Source organism: Nerophis ophidion, linkage group LG20 (genome assembly GCF_033978795.1).
Source record: "Nerophis ophidion isolate RoL-2023_Sa linkage group LG20, RoL_Noph_v1.0, whole genome shotgun sequence".
Taxonomy (NCBI): Eukaryota; Metazoa; Chordata; class Actinopteri; order Syngnathiformes; family Syngnathidae; genus Nerophis; species Nerophis ophidion.
In genome coordinates this window covers 23,355,898-23,377,163 of record NC_084630.1, presented here as the reverse complement: position 1 = coordinate 23,377,163, position 21,266 = coordinate 23,355,898, and the positions used below count along the sequence as shown (strand labels likewise).

General features: G+C 52.2%; 1 protein-coding gene across 1 annotated transcript; it reads left to right on the top strand.

Annotated features, from left to right (window-relative positions):
- The first annotated feature begins 2,486 nt into the window (after positions 1–2,486).
- Positions 2,487–21,258, top strand: acaa1 (acetyl-CoA acyltransferase 1). The gene is made up of 12 exons (XM_061880735.1): positions 2,487–2,755; positions 2,823–2,916; positions 2,994–3,051; positions 19,684–19,763; positions 19,868–19,910; positions 19,975–20,073; positions 20,144–20,224; positions 20,296–20,486; positions 20,550–20,729; positions 20,791–20,846; positions 20,912–21,057; positions 21,113–21,258. Exons 1-12 carry the CDS (start codon positions 2,588–2,590, stop codon positions 21,186–21,188), a joined length of 1,272 nt encoding a protein of 423 aa, XP_061736719.1. The 5' UTR covers positions 2,487–2,587; the 3' UTR covers positions 21,189–21,258.
- Positions 21,259–21,266: the final 8 nt, after the last annotated feature.

The window sequence follows — 21,266 nt, the reverse complement described above, 5'->3', positions numbered from 1 at the left end:
GGGAATCGAACCTGCAACCCTCAAGTTGCTGGCACGGCCACTCTACCAACAGAGCTATGCCGCTTACATGTCCCTTGGCAAGTTTGACTGCAATAAGGTGCTTTTGGTAGCCATCCACAAGCTTCTGCTTACATTTTTCACCACAAAATTGCTGCAGTTCAGCTAAATATGTTGCTTTCCTGATATGGACTTGTTTCTTCAGCATTGTCCACACCTTTAAGTCAGGACTTTGGGAAGGCCATTCTAAAACCTTCATGCTAGCCTTAATTCAGCTCAATATTTGTTTCATCTGACATCACATGGACAAAGATAAAACCCTCTGGAGGAAAGTTCTGTGGTCAGATGAAACAAAAATGGAGCTGTTTGGTCACAATACCCAGCAATATGTTCGTAGGAGAAAAGGTGAGGCCCTCAATCCCAGGAACACCATCCTACTGTCAAGCATGGTGGTGGTAGTATTATGCTCTGGGCCTGTTTTGACGCCAATGGAACTGCTGCTTTAAATGGGACAATGAAAAAGGAGGATGACCTCCAAATTGTTCAGGACAAACTAAAATCATCAGGGGGGAGGTTGGGTCTTGGGCGGAGTTGGGTGTTCCAACAGGACAATGACTCCAAACACACCTCAAAAGTGGTAAAGGAATGGCTAAATCGGGCTAGAATGAAGGTTTTAGAATGGCCTACCCAAAGTCCTGACTTAAACATGTGGACAATGCTGAAGAAACAAGTCCATGTCAGAAAAGCAACACATTTAGCTGAACTGCAGCAATTTTGTGGTGAAAAATGTAAGCAGAAGCTTGTGGATGGCTACCAAAAGCGCCTTATTGCTGGGAAACTTGCCAAGGGACATGTAAGCAAATATTAACATTGCTGTACGTATACTTTTGACATTTTCAGTAGAGCCATAATAAATTCATAAAAGAAGCAAACTTTAGGAATGTTTTTAGTGAGCAACAAGTATGTGCTCCAATCACTACATCACAAAGAAATAAGAGTTGTAGAAATGATTGGAAAGTCAAGACAGCCATGACATCATGTTCTTTACATGTGTACGTACACTTTTGACCACCATTGTACATGCGTGTGTATGTACATGTGTGTATGTGCATGTGTGTATGTGCATGTGTGTATGTGCATGTGTGTATGTGCATGTGTGTATGTGCATGTGTGTATGTGCATGTGTGTATGTGCATGTGTGTATGTGCATGTGTGTATGTGCATGTGTGTATGTGCATGTGTGTATGTGCATGTGTGTATGTGCATGTGTGTATGTACATGTGTGTATGTGCATGTGTGTATGTGCATGTGTGTATGTGCATGTGTGTATGTGCATGTGTGTATGTACATGTGTGTATGTGCATGTGTGTATGTACATGTGCATGTATTACAAAATCATTACGAGTGTAAGATACTGGAGCAGTAAACTAAAAGGTAGTAATTAAGTGTACACACCAGGTGTTGTAGTACAATTTAGTTTTCACATTTTTATGTCCTAACATTTACTGTAATTTTATTTAAACATGTTATACCCTTTAATGCCTTTTATTTGTACTTATGTGTTTATTTTTCTTCTATATTGTTAAAAAGCCACACGTGTTTTAGGTGAGGGGAAATTCAAACTAGTGATGAAAATATGAAATTCAAAAATAAGATTATAGGATAGTTCCTACAATACAGGAATATTTGTGTACATTGTAATGATTCTGGTCCCCATCTTACACTAATTAAGTCCTTGATTTAAAAAACAAGAAACTAAAAGATCGAGCCAAGGAGCGGCTCCTCAAAATCCGACTCCCTTCCAGGGGCCACAAACGTGCCAGGATCCTTCTTGTTGACACATGCAACTTAAAGACAACTCCTCACACTTTGTGGGCAAAACTGCAACAAAACTAGGAATTATTAACACTTAGTTTTCCAACTCAGAGACTTTATAATTGGCATTAACAGTTGTAGTGTCACGTAATGATGACGCACAGGAAGATTGCTATATCCCAAATGGCCTGTAGATGGCGACAAAGGCACATTACACATTTCCAGGGCGGCAGTCAACTCGCCACAAAAAGATGCAACAAAGTAAAGTGACAGTCTTGTCACTTCAAATTGGATAACTTTATTACTCTCCGACGGCTAAAAAGACGACAAGGTAAAACATGAGTTTCCCAGGATGCATTGCAACTCCCACAAATTCTGTCCAAATAAAACATTTAGATATTGTTACTGACACTATTGTAACCGCCACCTATATTGTATAAAATTACAGCACAACTAACACGGAGGCTCCAGTTTTACACGAGGACTACTTTAATGCCTTCGTTTTGTAAAGTCCGCGCTACCACACCGTGTCACCACTTCCACTCTTGACGCCTTCAAAATAAGAGCTCAAGGCATATACTGTATAACAGCTTATAACAGGAACTTAAGATCACAAAGAGGCACGTCCATAAAATAGGTTACACTCGGGTAACTTCCTGTCAAGAAAACGTGCCTGGCAGCAGAACACGAAACGAGTTGTCTCCTCGTCACTTCCGGTCCCAAACTTCCGAACCCGGAAGTGAGACTTGAGACAAGTGAGTGTCCACAGTCCGCCATGCGCAGAATTAAAGTGATTTCGGGACATTTATGTGCGCCCGTCCCGGGACACCACTTGCACCACGTCAGCTGCAACGAGTGCGCGGCGGCCCCCTGTCCTGACGACGTGGTGGTCGTTCACGGCCGCAGGAGCGCCATCGCTAAAGCCAAGCGCGGAGCTTTGAAGGTAAACTACACGCTGACGTCACCCCACTGACGAGTAACTCCTTACGTTATGTCACGTGACCTCTTAGGACACCACACCTGACGAGCTGTTGAGTGCTGTGATGAGCGCCGTGCTGGACGACATCAACCTGTCGCCTCAGCTGCTGGGTGACGTGTGTGTGGGTGAGCTGTGACGTCACGCACGTTCAACATGGCCGCCGCTGCTTCCCGCCGTCAACCCGGCTACTTCACTTTCACAGGAAACGTGCTCCAGCCCGGCGCCGGCGCCCTGATGGCCCGCGTGGCTCACTTCCTCAGGTCGGAACAGCTGCTCGCACCGTTGATGATGTCATTGACGTCCACGACGCATGTCAATCATGTCACCTACGACCACGACTCATGTCAATGATGTCACCGAAGACCGTGACGCGTGTCGATGATTTCACCGACGACCGTGACGCATGTCGATGATGTCACAGACGACCATGACTCATGTCAATGATGTCACCGAAGACCGTGACGCGTGTCGATGATTTCACCGACGACCGTGACGCATGTCGATGATGTCACAGACGACCATGACTCATGTCAATGATGTCACCGAAGACCGTGACGCGTGTCGATGATTTCACCGACGACCGTGACGCATGTCGATGATGTCACAGACGACCATGACTCATGTCAATGATGTCACCGATGACTGTGACGCGTGTCGATGATGTCACCGATGACCGTGACGCGTGTCGATGATTTCACCGACGACCGTGACGCATGTCAATGATGTCAACGATGACCGTGACACGTGTCGATGTCAGCAACGACCATGACTCATGTCGATGATGTCACCGATGACCGTGACGCGTGTCGATGATGTCACCGATGACCGTGACGCGTGTCGATGATTTCACCGACGACTGTGACGCATGTCAATGATGTCACAGACGACCATGACTCATGTCAATGATGTCACCGATGATTGTGACGCGTGTCGATGTCACCGATGACCGTGACGCGTGTCGATGATGTCACCGATGACTGTGACGCGTGTCGATGATGTCACCGATGACCGTGACGCGTGTCGATGATTTCACCGACGACCGTGACGCATGTCGATGATGTCACCGATGACCGTGACGCGTGTCGATGATATCACCGATGACCGTGACGCGTGTCGATGATATCACCGATGACCGTGACGCGTGTCGATGATTTCACCGACGACTGTGACGCATGTCGATGATGTCACAGACGACCATGACTCATGTCAATGATGTCACCGATGATTGTGACGCGTGTCGATGATGTCACCGATGACTGTGACGCGTGTCGATGATGTCACCGATGACCGTGACGCGTGTCGATGATTTCACCGACGACCGTGACGCATGTCGATGATGTCACCGATGACCGTGACGCGTGTCGATGATATCACCGATGACCGTGACGCGTGTCGATGATTTCACCGACGACCGTGACGCATGTCGATGATGTCACAGACGACCATGACTCATGTCAATGATGTCACCGATGACTGTGACGCGTGTCGATGATTTCACCGACGACCGTGACGCATGTCAATGATGTCAACGATGACCGTGACACGTGTCGATGTCAGCGACGACCATGACTCATGTCAATGATGTCACCGTCGACCGTGACGCGTGTTGATGATTTCACCGACGACCGTGACGCATGTCGATGATGTCACCGATGACTGTGACGCATGTCGATGTCACAAACGACCATGACTCATTTCAATGATGTCACCGATGACTGTGACGCGTGTCGATGATGTCACCGATGACCGTGACGCGTGTCGATGATTTCACCGACGACCGTGACGCATGTCGATGATGTCACAGACGACCATGATTCATGTCAATGATGTCACCGACGACCATGACGCATGTCAATGATGTCACCGATGACTGTGACGCATGTCGATGTCACAGACGACCATGACTCATTTCAATGATGTCACCGATGACTGTGACGCATGTCGATGTCACAGACGCCCATGACTCATTTGAATGATGTCACCGATGACTGTGACGCGTGTCGATGATGTCACCGATGACCGTGACGCGTGTCGATGATTTCACCGACGACCGTGACGCATGTCGATGATTTCACCAACGACCATGACTCATGTCAATGATGTCACCGATGACTGTGACGCATGTCGATGTCACAGACGACCATGACTCATTTCAATGATGTCACCGATGACTGTGACGCGTGTCGATGATGTCACCGATGACCGTGACGCGTGTCGATGATTTCACCGACGACCGTGACGCATGTCGATGATGTCACAGACGACCATGACTCATGTCAATGATGTCACCGATGACTGTGACGCGTGTCGATGATTTCACCGACGACCGTGACGCATGTCAATGATGTCAACGATGACCTTGACACGTGTCGATGTCAGCGACGACCATGACTCATGTCAATGATGTCCCCGTCGACCGTGACGCGTGTCGATGATTTCACCGACGACCGTGACGCATGTCGATGATGTCACCGATGACCGTGACGCGTGTCGATGATTTCACCGACGACCATGACTCATGTCAATGATGTCACCGATGACTGTGACGCATGTCGATGTCACAGACGACCATGACTCATTTCAATGATGTCACCGATGACTGTGACGCGTGTCGATGATGTCACCGATGACCGTGACACGTGTCGATGATTTCACCGACGACCGTGACGCATGTCGATGATGTCACCGATGACCGTGACGCGTGTCGATGATTTCACCGACGACCATGACTCATGTCAATGATGTCACCGATGACTGTGACGCATGTCGATGTCACAGACGACCATGACTCATTTCAATGATGTCACCGATGACTGTGACGCGTGTCGATGATGTCACCGATGACCGTCACGCGTGTCGATGATTTCACCGACGACCGTGACGCATGTCGATGATGTCACCGATGACCGTGACGCGTGTCGATGATTTCACCGACGACCATGACTCATGTCAATGATGTCACCGATGACTGTGACGCATGTCGATGTCACAGACGACCATGACTCATTTCAATGATGTCACCGATGACCGTGACGCGTGTCGATGATTTCACCGATGACCGTGATGCATGTCAATGATGTCACCGATGACCGTGACACGTGTCGATGTCAGCGACGACCATGACTCATGTCAATGATGTCACCGTCGACCGTGACGCGTGTCGATGATTTCACCGACGACCATGACTCATGTCAATGATGTCACCGATGACTGTGACGCATGTCGATGATGTCACCGATGACCGTGACGCGTGTCGATGATTTCACCGACGACCGTGACGCATGTCAATGTCACCGATGACCGTGACACGTGTCGATGTCAGCGACAACCATGACTCATGTCAATGATGTCACCGACGACCGTGATGCATTTCGATGATGTCACCGATGACCGTGACGCGTGTCGATGATTTCACCGACGACCGTGACGCATGTCGATGATGTCACAGACGACCATGACTCATGTCAATGATGTCACCGATGACTGTGACGCGTGTCGATGATTTCACCGACGACCGTGACGCATGTCAATGATGTCAACGATGACCTTGACACGTGTCGATGTCAGCGACGACCATGACTCATGTCAATGATGTCCCCGTCGACCGTGACGCGTGTCGATGATTTCACCGACGACCGTGACGCATGTCGATGATGTCACCGATGACCGTGACGCGTGTCGATGATTTCACCGACGACCATGACTCATGTCAATGATGTCACCGATGACTGTGACGCATGTCGATGTCACAGACGACCATGACTCATTTCAATGATGTCACCGATGACTGTGACGCGTGTCGATGATGTCACCGATGACCGTGACACGTGTCGATGATTTCACCGACGACCGTGACGCATGTCGATGATGTCACCGATGACCGTGACGCGTGTCGATGATTTCACCGACGACCATGACTCATGTCAATGATGTCACCGATGACTGTGACGCATGTCGATGTCACAGACGACCATGACTCATTTCAATGATGTCACCGATGACTGTGACGCGTGTCGATGATGTCACCGATGACCGTGACGCGTGTCGATGATTTCACCGACGACCGTGACGCATGTCGATGATGTCACCGATGACCGTGACGCGTGTCGATGATTTCACCGACGACCATGACTCATGTCAATGATGTCACCGATGACTGTGACGCATGTCGATGTCACAGACGACCATGACTCATTTCAATGATGTCACCGATGACCGTGACGCGTGTCGATGATTTCACCGATGACCGTGATGCATGTCAATGATGTCACCGATGACCGTGACACGTGTCGATGTCAGCGACGACCATGACTCATGTCAATGATGTCACCGTCGACCGTGACGCGTGTCGATGATTTCACCGACGACCATGACTCATGTCAATGATGTCACCGATGACTGTGACGCATGTCGATGATGTCACCGATGACCGTGACGCGTGTCGATGATTTCACCGACGACCGTGACGCATGTCAATGTCACCGATGACCGTGACACGTGTCGATGTCAGCGACAACCATGACTCATGTCAATGATGTCACCGACGACCGTGATGCATTTCGATGATGTCACCGATGACCGTGACGCGTGTCGATGATTTCACCGACGACCGTGACGCATGTCGATGATGTCACAGACGACCATGACTCATGTCAATGATGTCACCGATGACTGTGACGCGTGTCGATGATTTCACCGACGACCGTGACGCATGTCAATGATGTCAACGATGACCTTGACACGTGTCGATGTCAGCGACGACCATGACTCATGTCAATGATGTCCCCGTCGACCGTGACGCGTGTCGATGATTTCACCGACGACCGTGACGCATGTCGATGATGTCACCGATGACCGTGACGCGTGTCGATGATTTCACCGACGACCATGACTCATGTCAATGATGTCACCGATGACTGTGACGCATGTCGATGTCACAGACGACCATGACTCATTTCAATGATGTCACCGATGACTGTGACGCGTGTCGATGATGTCACCGATGACCGTGACACGTGTCGATGATTTCACCGACGACCGTGACGCATGTCGATGATGTCACCGATGACCGTGACGCGTGTCGATGATTTCACCGACGACCATGACTCATGTCAATGATGTCACCGATGACTGTGACGCATGTCGATGTCACAGACGACCATGACTCATTTCAATGATGTCACCGATGACTGTGACGCGTGTCGATGATGTCACCGATGACCGTGACGCGTGTCGATGATTTCACCGACGACCGTGACGCATGTCGATGATGTCACCGATGACCGTGACGCGTGTCGATGATTTCACCGACGACCATGACTCATGTCAATGATGTCACCGATGACTGTGACGCATGTCGATGTCACAGACGACCATGACTCATTTCAATGATGTCACCGATGACCGTGACGCGTGTCGATGATTTCACCGATGACCGTGATGCATGTCAATGATGTCACCGATGACCGTGACACGTGTCGATGTCAGCGACGACCATGACTCATGTCAATGATGTCACCGTCGACCGTGACGCGTGTCGATGATTTCACCGACGACCATGACTCATGTCAATGATGTCACCGATGACTGTGACGCATGTCGATGATGTCACCGATGACCGTGACGCGTGTCGATGATTTCACCGACGACCGTGACGCATGTCAATGTCACCGATGACCGTGACACGTGTCGATGTCAGCGACAACCATGACTCATGTCAATGATGTCACCGACGACCGTGACGCATGTCGATGATGTCACCGATGACCGTGACGCGTGTCGATGATTTCACCGACGACCGTGACGCATGTCGATGATGTCACAGACGACCATGACTCATGTCAATGTCACCGATGACTGTGACGAATGTCGATGATGTCACCGATGACCGTGACGCGTGTCGATGATTTCACCGACGACCGTGACGCATGTCAATGATGTCACCGATGACCGTGACACGTGTCGATGTCAGCGACAACCATGACTCATGTCAATGATGTCACCGACGACCGTGACGCATGTCGATGATGTCACCGATGACCGTGACGCGTGTCGATGATTTCACCGACGACTGTGACGCATGTCAATGATGTCACCGATGACCGTGACATGTGTCGATGTCAGCGACGACAATGACTCATGTCAATGATGTCACCGACGACCGTGATGCATGTCGATGATGTCACCGACGACCGTGACACGTGTCGATGTCAGCGACGACCATGACTCATGTCAATGATGTCACCGACGACCGTGACGCATGTCGATGATGTCACCGATGACCGTGACGCGTGTCGATGATGTCACCGACGGCCGTGACGCATGTCAATGATGTCACCGATGACCGTGACACGTGTCGATGTCAGCGACGACCATGACTCATGTCAAAGATGTCACCGATGACCGTGACGTGTGTCGATGATTTCACCGTCGACCGTGACGCATGTCGATGATGTCACCGACGACCATGACTCGTGTCAATGATGTCACCGATGACCGTGACGCTTGTCGATGATTTCACCGACGACCGTGACGCATGTCAATGATGTCACCGATGACCGTGACACGTGTCGATGTCAGCGACGACCATGACTCATGTCAATGATGTCACCGACGACCGTGACGCATGTCAATGATGTCACCGATGACCGTGACACGTGTCGATGTCAGCGACAACCATGACTCATGTCAATGATGTCACCGACGACCGTGACGCATGTCGATGATGTCACCGATGACCGTGACGCGTGTCGATGATTTCACCGACGACCGTGACGCATGTCAATGATGTCAACGATGACCGTGACATGTGTCGATGTCAGCGACGACAATGACTCATGTCAATGATGTCACCGACGACCGTGACGCATGTCGATGATTTCACCGACGACCGTGACGCATGTCGATGTAAATGATGTCACCGACGACCGTGACACGTGTCGATGTCAGCGACGACCATGACTCATGTCAATGATGTCACCGACGACCGTGACGCATGTCGATGATATCACCGATGACCGTGACGCGTGTCGATGATTTCACCGACGACTGTGACGCATGTCGATGATGTCACAGACGACCATGACTCATGTCAATGATGTCACCGATGATTGTGACGCGTGTCGATGATGTCACCGATGACTGTGACGCGTGTCGATGATGTCACCGATGACCGTGACGCGTGTCGATGATTTCACCGACGACCGTGACGCATGTCGATGATGTCACCGATGACCGTGACGCGTGTCGATGATATCACCGATGACCGTGACGCGTGTCGATGATTTCACCGACGACCGTGACGCATGTCGATGATGTCACAGACGACCATGACTCATGTCAATGATGTCACCGATGACTGTGACGCGTGTCGATGATTTCACCGACGACCGTGACGCATGTCAATGATGTCAACGATGACCGTGACACGTGTCGATGTCAGCGACGACCATGACTCATGTCAATGATGTCACCGTCGACCGTGACGCGTGTTGATGATTTCACCGACGACCGTGACGCATGTCGATGATGTCACCGATGACTGTGACGCATGTCGATGTCACAGACGACCATGACTCATTTCAATGATGTCACCGATGACTGTGACGCGTGTCGATGATGTCACCGATGACCGTGACGCGTGTCGATGATTTCACCGACGACCGTGACGCATGTCGATGATGTCACAGACGACCATGATTCATGTCAATGATGTCACCGACGACCATGACGCATGTCAATGATGTCACCGATGACTGTGACGCATGTCGATGTCACAGACGACCATGACTCATTTCAATGATGTCACCGATGACTGTGACGCATGTCGATGTCACAGACGCCCATGACTCATTTGAATGATGTCACCGATGACTGTGACGCGTGTCGATGATGTCACCGATGACCGTGACGCGTGTCGATGATTTCACCGACGACCGTGACGCATGTCGATGATTTCACCAACGACCATGACTCATGTCAATGATGTCACCGATGACTGTGACGCATGTCGATGTCACAGACGACCATGACTCATTTCAATGATGTCACCGATGACTGTGACGCGTGTCGATGATGTCACCGATGACCGTGACGCGTGTCGATGATTTCACCGACGACCGTGACGCATGTCGATGATGTCACAGACGACCATGACTCATGTCAATGATGTCACCGATGACTGTGACGCGTGTCGATGATTTCACCGACGACCGTGACGCATGTCAATGATGTCAACGATGACCTTGACACGTGTCGATGTCAGCGACGACCATGACTCATGTCAATGATGTCCCCGTCGACCGTGACGCGTGTCGATGATTTCACCGACGACCGTGACGCATGTCGATGATGTCACCGATGACCGTGACGCGTGTCGATGATTTCACCGACGACCATGACTCATGTCAATGATGTCACCGATGACTGTGACGCATGTCGATGTCACAGACGACCATGACTCATTTCAATGATGTCACCGATGACTGTGACGCGTGTCGATGATGTCACCGATGACCGTGACACAAGTCGATGATTTCACCGACGACCGTGACGCATGTCGATGATGTCACCGATGACCGTGACGCGTGTCGATGATTTCACCGACGACCATGACTCATGTCAATGATGTCACCGATGACTGTGACGCATGTCGATGTCACAGACGACCATGACTCATTTCAATGATGTCACCGATGACTGTGACGCGTGTCGATGATGTCACCGATGACCGTGACGCGTGTCGATGATTTCACCGACGACCGTGACGCATGTCGATGATGTCACCGATGACCGTGACGCGTGTCGATGATTTCACCGACGACCATGACTCATGTCAATGATGTCACCGATGACTGTGACGCATGTCGATGTCACAGACGACCATGACTCATTTCAATGATGTCACCGATGACCGTGACGCGTGTCGATGATTTCACCGATGACCGTGATGCATGTCAATGATGTCACCGATGACCGTGACACGTGTCGATGTCAGCGACGACCATGACTCATGTCAATGATGTCACCGTCGACCGTGACGCGTGTCGATGATTTCACCGACGACCATGACTCATGTCAATGATGTCACCGATGACTGTGACGCATGTCGATGATGTCACCGATGACCGTGACGCGTGTCGATGATTTCACCGACGACCGTGACGCATGTCAATGTCACCGATGACCGTGACACGTGTCGATGTCAGCGACAACCATGACTCATGTCAATGATGTCACCGACGACCGTGACGCATGTCGATGATGTCACCGATGACCGTGACGCGTGTCGATGATTTCACCGACGACCGTGACGCATGTCGATGATGTCACAGACGACCATGACTCATGTCAATGTCACCGATGACTGTGACGAATGTCGATGATGTCACCGATGACCGTGACGCGTGTCGATGATTTCACCGACGACCGTGACGCATGTCAATGATGTCACCGATGACCGTGACACGTGTCGATGTCAGCGACAACCATGACTCATGTCAATGATGTCACCGACGACCGTGACGCATGTCGATGATGTCACCGATGACCGTGACGCGTGTCGATGATTTCACCGACGACTGTGACGCATGTCAATGATGTCACCGATGACCGTGACATGTGTCGATGTCAGCGACGACAATGACTCATGTCAATGATGTCACCGACGACCGTGATGCATGTCGATGATGTCACCGACGACCGTGACACGTGTCGATGTCAGCGACGACCATGACTCATGTCAATGATGTCACCGACGACCGTGACGCATGTCGATGATGTCACCGATGACCGTGACGCGTGTCGATGATGTCACCGACGGCCGTGACGCATGTCAATGATGTCACCGATGACCGTGACACGTGTCGATGTCAGCGACGACCATGACTCATGTCAAAGATGTCACCGATGACCGTGACGTGTGTCGATGATTTCACCGTCGACCGTGACGCATGTCGATGATGTCACCGACGACCATGACTCGTGTCAATGATGTCACCGATGACCGTGACGCTTGTCGATGATTTCACCGACGACCGTGACGCATGTCAATGATGTCACCGATGACCGTGACACGTGTCGATGTCAGCGACGACCATGACTCATGTCAATGATGTCACCGACGACCGTGACGCATGTCAATGATGTCACCGATGACCGTGACACGTGTCGATGTCAGCGACAACCATGACTCATGTCAATGATGTCACCGACGACCGTGACGCATGTCGATGATGTCACCGATGACCGTGACGCGTGTCGATGATTTCACCGACGACCGTGACGCATGTCAATGATGTCAACGATGACCGTGACATGTGTCGATGTCAGCGACGACAATGACTCATGTCAATGATGTCACCGACGACCGTGACGCATGTCGATGATGTCACCGACGACCGTGACGCATGTCGATGTAAATGATGTCACCGACGACCGTGACACGTGTCGATGTCAGCGACGACCATGACTCATGTCAATGATGTCACCGACGACCGTGACGCATGTCGATGATATCACCGATGACCGTGACGCGTGTCGATGATTTCACCGACGACTGTGACGCATGTCGATGATGTCACAGACGACCATGACTCATGTCAATGATGTCACCGATGATTGTGACGCGTGTCGATGATGTCACCGATGACTGTGACGCGTGTCGATGATGTCACCGATGACCGTGACGCGTGTCGATGATTTCACCGACGACCGTGACGCATGTCGATGATGTCACCGATGACCGTGACGCGTGTCGATGATATCACCGATGACCGTGACGCGTGTCGATGATTTCACCGACGACCGTGACGCATGTCGATGATGTCACAGACGACCATGACTCATGTCAATGATGTCACCGATGACTGTGACGCGTGTCGATGATTTCACCGACGACCGTGACGCATGTCAATGATGTCAACGATGACCGTGACACGTGTCGATGTCAGCGACGACCATGACTCATGTCAATGATGTCACCGTCGACCGTGACGCGTGTTGATGATTTCACCGACGACCGTGACGCATGTCGATGATGTCACCGATGACTGTGACGCATGTCGATGTCACAGACGACCATGACTCATTTCAATGATGTCACCGATGACTGTGACGCGTGTCGATGATGTCACCGATGACCGTGACGCGTGTCGATGATTTCACCGACGACCGTGACGCATGTCGATGATGTCACAGACGACCATGATTCATGTCAATGATGTCACCGACGACCATGACGCATGTCAATGATGTCACCGATGACTGTGACGCATGTCGATGTCACAGACGACCATGACTCATTTCAATGATGTCACCGATGACTGTGACGCATGTCGATGTCACAGACGCCCATGACTCATTTGAATGATGTCACCGATGACTGTGACGCGTGTCGATGATGTCACCGATGACCGTGACGCGTGTCGATGATTTCACCGACGACCGTGACGCATGTCGATGATTTCACCAACGACCATGACTCATGTCAATGATGTCACCGATGACTGTGACGCATGTCGATGTCACAGACGACCATGACTCATTTCAATGATGTCACCGATGACTGTGACGCGTGTCGATGATGTCACCGATGACCGTGACGCGTGTCGATGATTTCACCGACGACCGTGACGCATGTCGATGATGTCACAGACGACCATGACTCATGTCAATGATGTCACCGATGACTGTGACGCGTGTCGATGATTTCACCGACGACCGTGACGCATGTCAATGATGTCAACGATGACCTTGACACGTGTCGATGTCAGCGACGACCATGACTCATGTCAATGATGTCCCCGTCGACCGTGACGCGTGTCGATGATTTCACCGACGACCGTGACGCATGTCGATGATGTCACCGATGACCGTGACGCGTGTCGATGATTTCACCGACGACCATGACTCATGTCAATGATGTCACCGATGACTGTGACGCATGTCGATGTCACAGACGACCATGACTCATTTCAATGATGTCACCGATGACTGTGACGCGTGTCGATGATGTCACCGATGACCGTGACACAAGTCGATGATTTCACCGACGACCGTGACGCATGTCGATGATGTCACCGATGACCGTGACGCGTGTCGATGATTTCACCGACGACCATGACTCATGTCAATGATGTCACCGATGACTGTGACGCATGTCGATGTCACAGACGACCATGACTCATTTCAATGATGTCACCGATGACTGTGACGCGTGTCGATGATGTCACCGATGACCGTGACGCGTGTCGATGATTTCACCGACGACCGTGACGCATGTCGATGATGTCACCGATGACCGTGACGCGTGTCGATGATTTCACCGACGACCATGACTCATGTCAATGATGTCACCGATGACTGTGACGCATGTCGATGTCACAGACGACCATGACTCATTTCAATGATGTCACCGATGACCGTGACGCGTGTCGATGATTTCACCGATGACCGTGATGCATGTCAATGATGTCACCGATGACCGTGACACGTGTCGATGTCAGCGACGACCATGACTCATGTCAATGATGTCACCGTCGACCGTGACGCGTGTCGATGATTTCACCGACGACCATGACTCATGTCAATGATGTCACCGATGACTGTAACGCATGTCGATGATGTCACCGATGACCGTGACGCGTGTCGATGATTTCACCGACGACCGTGACGCATGTCAATGTCACCGATGACCGTGACACGTGTCGATGTCAGCGACAACCATGACTCATGTCAATGATGTCACCGACGACCGTGACGCATGTCGATGATGTCACCGATGACCGTGACGCGTGTCGATGATTTCACCGACGACCGTGACGCATGTCGATGATGTCACAGACGACCATGACTCATGTCAATGTCACCGATGACTGTGACGAATGTCGATGATGTCACCGATGACCGTGACGCGTGTCGATGATTTCACCGACGACCGTGACGCATGTCAATGATGTCACCGATGACCGTGACACGTGTCGATGTCAGCGACAACCATGACTCATGTCAATGATGTCACCGACGACCGTGACGCATGTCGATGATGTCACCGATGACCGTGACGCGTGTCGATGATTTCACCGACGACTGTGACGCATGTCAATGATGTCACCGATGACCGTGACATGTGTCGATGTCAGCGACGACAATGACTCATGTCAATGATGTCACCGACGACCGTGATGCATGTCGATGATGTCACCGACGACCGTGACACGTGTCGATGTCAGCGACGACCATGACTCATGTCAATGATGTCACCGACGACCGTGACGCATGTCACCGATGACCGTGACGCGTGTCGATGATGTCACCGACGGCCGTGACGCATGTCAATGATGTCACCGATGACCGTGACACGTGTCGATGTCAGCGACGACCATGACTCATGTCAAAGATGTCACCGATGACCGTGACGTGTGTCGATGATTTCACCGTCGACCGTGACGCATGTCGATGATGTCACCGACGACCATGACTCGTGTCAATGATGTCACCGATGACCGTGACGCTTGTCGATGATTTCACCGACGACCGTGACGCATGTCAATGATGTCACCGATGACCGTGACACGTGTCGATGTCAGCGACGACCATGACTCATGTCAATGATGTCACCGACGACCGTGACGCATGTCAATGATGTCACCGATGACCGTGACACGTGTCGATGTCAGCGACAACCATGACTCATGTCAATGATGTCACCGACGACCGTGACGCATGTCGATGATGTCACCGATGACCGTGACGCGTGTCGATGATTTCACCGACGACCGTGACGCATGTCAATGATGACCGTGACATGTGTCGATGTCAGCGACGACAATGACTCATGTCAATGATGTCACCGACGACCGTGACGCATGTCGATGATGTCACCGACGACCGTGACGCATGTCGATGTAAATGATGTCACCGACGACCGTGACACGTGTCGATGTCAGCGACGACCATGACTCATGTCAATGATGTCACCGACGACCGTGACGCATGTCGATGATGTCACCGATGACCGTGACGCGTGTCGATGATGTCACCGACGGCCGTGACGCATGCCAATGATGTCACCGATGACCGTGACACGTGTCGATGTCAGCGACGACCATGACTCATGTCAAAGATGTCACCGATGACCGTGACGTGTGTCGATGATTTCACCGTCGACCGTGACGCATGTCGATGATGTCACCGACGACCATGACTCGTGTCAATGATGTCACCGATGACCGTGACGCTTGTCGATGATTTCACCGACGACCGTGACGCATGTCAATGATGTCACCGATGACCGTGACACGTGTCGATGTCAGCGACGACCATGACTCATGTCAATGATGTCACCGATGACCGTGACGCGTGTCGATGTCACCGATGACCGTGACGCGTATCGATGTTGTCACCGACGACCGTGACGCATGTCAATGATGTCACCGATGACCGTGACACGTGTCGATGTCAGCGATGACCATGACTCATGTCAATGATGTCACCGATGACCGTGACGCGTGTTGATGATTTCACCGTCGACCGTGACGCATGTCGATGGTGTCACCGACGACCATGACTCGTGTAAATGATGTCACTGATGACCGTGACGCGTGTCGATGATGTCACCGATGACCGTGACGCGTGTCGATTTCACCGACGACCGTGACGCATGTCAATGATGTCACCAATGACCGTGACGTGTGTCGATGATTTCACCGTCGACCGTGACGCATGTCGATGATGTCACCGACGACCATGACTCGTGTCAATGATGTCACTGATGACCGTGACGCGTGTCGATAATTTCACCGACGACCGTGACGCATGTCGATGATGTCACCGATGACCGTGACGCGTGTCGATTTCACCGACGACCGTGACGCATGTCGATGATGTCACCGATGACCGTGACGCGTGTCGATTTCACCGACGACCGTGACGCATGTCGATGATGTCACCGATGACCGTGACGCGTGTCGATTTCACCGACGACCGTGACGCATGTCGATGATGTCACCGATGACCGTGACGCTTGTCGATGATTTCACCGACGACCGTGACGCATGTCATTGATGTCACCGACGACCGTGACACGGGTCGATGTCAGCGACGACCATGACTCATGTCAATGATGTCACCGATGACCGTGACGCGTGTCGATGTCACCGATGACGTGACGCGTATCGATGTTGTCACCGACGACCATGACTCATGTCAATGGTGTCACCGATGACCGTGACGTGTGTCGAACAGTTCACCGTCGACCGTGACGCATGTCATTGATGTCACCGACGACCGTGACACGGGTCGATGTCAGCGACGACCATGACTCATGTCAATGATGTCACCGATGACCGTGACGCGTGTCGATGTCACCGATGACGTGACGCGTATCGATGTTGTCACCGACGACCATGACTCATGTCAATGGTGTCACCGATGACCGTGACGTGTGTCGAACAGTTCACCGTCGACCGTGACGCATGTCATTGATGTCACCGACGACCGTGACACGGGTCGATGTCAGCGACGACCATGACTCATGTCAATGATGTCACCGATGACCGTGACGCGTGTCGATGTCACCGATGACGTGACGCGTATCGATGTTGTCACCGACGACCATGACTCATGTCAATGGTGTCACCGATGACCGTGACGTGTGTCGAACAGTTCACCGTCGACCGTGACGCATGTCATTGATGTCACCGACGACCGTGACACGGGTCGATGTCAGCGACGACCATGACTCATGTCAATGATGTCACCGATGACCGTGACGCGTGTCGATGTCACCGATGACGTGACGCGTATCGATGTTGTCACCGACGACCATGACTCATGTCAATGGTGTCACCGATGACCGTGACGTGTGTCGAACAGTTCACCGTCGACCGTGACGCATGTCGATGTCACTGACGACCATGACTCGTGTCAATGATGTCACTGATGAGCGTGACGTGTGTCGATGATTTCACCGACGACCGTGACGCATGTCGATGATGTCACCGATGACCGTGACGCGTGTCGATGATTTCACCAACGACCGTGACGTATGACGATGATGTCCCTGACATCCACGACACATGTCGATGATGTCATTGACGACCACGATGTATGACGATGATGTCCCTGACGTCCACGGCACATGTCGATGATGTCACCGACAGCCATGATGCATGTTGATGATGTCATTGACGACCATAACGCATGTGGAAGATTTCATTGACGACCGTGGCGCTTGTCAATGATGTCACCAGATCCCATAGCGCATGTCGATGAGGTCACTGACGGCATAGATACATGTCGATGATGTCACCAACAGCCATGATGTCACCGACAGCCATGACGCACGTCGATGATGTCACTGACGACCATAACACATGTGGAGGATTTCATTGACGACCATGACGCATGTCAATGTCACTGGCGGCCATAACGCATGTCGATGATGTCGCCGACAGCCATGACGCATGTCGATGATGTCGCTGATGGCCATGACTCATGTCGATGATGTCACAGACGACCGTGGCGCATGTAGATGATGTCACCGTCGGCCGTAACGCATGACGATGATGTCGCCGACGGCCACGACACATGTCGATGATGTCGCCGTCGGCCATGACACACGTCGATAATGTCACCGACGGCCATTACACATGTCGATGATGTTACCAACGACCATGACGCATGTCAATGATGTCACCGATGACCATGACGCATGTCGATGATGCCGCCGATGGCATGACTCATGTCAATGTCGCCGATGGCTATGACACACATCAATGATGTCACCAAAGACCATGACGCATGTCGCCGATGGCCACGACTCACGTCAATGATGTCACTGACGATCATTACGCATGTTGATGATGTCGCTGATGGCCCCACCTTACTTTCAGTGACTTCCCTGAGTCGGTGCCAGTTTACACCGTCAACCGCCAGTGTTCATCTGGCCTGCAGGCGCTGCTCAACATCGCAGGTGAGAGTGTGTGTGTGTGTGTGTGTGTGAGTGTGAGTGCGACCTGAGAGTGTGTGTGACTTGAGAGTGTGTGTGTGTGTGTGTGTGTGTGTGTGTGTTTGCAGGCGCCATCAGGAGTGGTTCCATTGATTTGGGTCTTGCCTGCGGGTAGGTATGAGGACGCCTCCCCATTCTTTGGCAACATCCTAATGTGTGTGTGTGTGTGTGTCAGCGTGGAGAGCATGTCACTGCGCTCCATGGGAGATCCAGGAGATCTGAGCTCCAGGCTGATGGACAAAGACAAGGCCAGAGATTGCATCATCCCCATGGGGTCAGAGGTCACGCTGTTGCGACTTGTCCTGTGATGGCGTCATACTGAGTGTGTGTGTGTGTGTGTGTAGCATGACGTCGGAGAACGTGGCAGAGAGGATGGGCGTGTCCAGAGAGAAGCAGGACATCTTCGCCATGATGTCTCACCAAAAGTAATCCAACATGTCCGCCGTAAGCCCCGCCTTGAGGTCAAGGGTCAGCCTGTGCTTCCCGCCCCCATCAGAGCGACGCGGGCGCAGCAGTCGGGCGTGTTCGAGCGTGAGATCGTTCCCGTAGTCACCAGGCTGCTGGACCAGGACGGCACGGAGCGGCGGGTGACGGTGGCCAAGGACGAGGGCATCCGAGCGGGCACCACGCTGGCAGCTCTCAGCAGACTGACGCCCGCCTTCAAGGTCGGCGGCAGCACCACGGCCGGTGAGTAGGTGGACTCGGTGCTGACGACGGCGTACACTGACAACCCGCTCGCCCACGTGTCAGGCAACTCCAGCCAGGTGAGCGACGGCGCCGCCGCCGTGCTGCTGGGCCGCAGGTCCACGGTGGAGAACCTGGGTCTGCCGGTCCTGGGAGTCCTGAGGGCCAGCGCCGTGGTGGGGGTCCCTCCTGACATGATGGGCGTCGGCCCAGCGGTCGCCATCCCCGCGGCCCTCAAAAAGGCGGGTAAGACTTTGATTGGCGGCCAAGCCGTTGCGGTTATTCTGCAAACTTGTGCTCCTGTCAGGACTCAAGATGGCCGACATCGACGTGTTTGAGATCAACGAGGCCTTCGCCAGCCAGGTGAGCGTTGACCCACATGGATCCTACCGCAGCTTCTGACTCAACATCGCCGCCGTGTGGCTCAGGCCGTGTACTGCATGGAGAAGTTGGCCATCCCGCCCGAGAAGGTCAACCCAAATGGCGGCGCCATCGCTCTGGGTCATCCGCTGGGCTGCACCGGCGCCCGGCAGGTGGTGACGTTGCTGCACGAGCTGCGGCGCCGCGGGCCAAGGTGGGTGCGCCCGCTCACCTGTGCTCGGCGCGGCTCTCACCTGTGTTGTGTGCAGGGCCCTCGGCGTGGTGTCCATGTGCATCGGCACCGGGATGGGAGCGGCTGCCGTCTTTGAATACCCGGGCCACTGAAGAACCACATCCTGTAAGGACGAAGACTTCCTGTCTGACCATTTGGACCAGAACATTTCTAAAAGACGCCAATAAAGG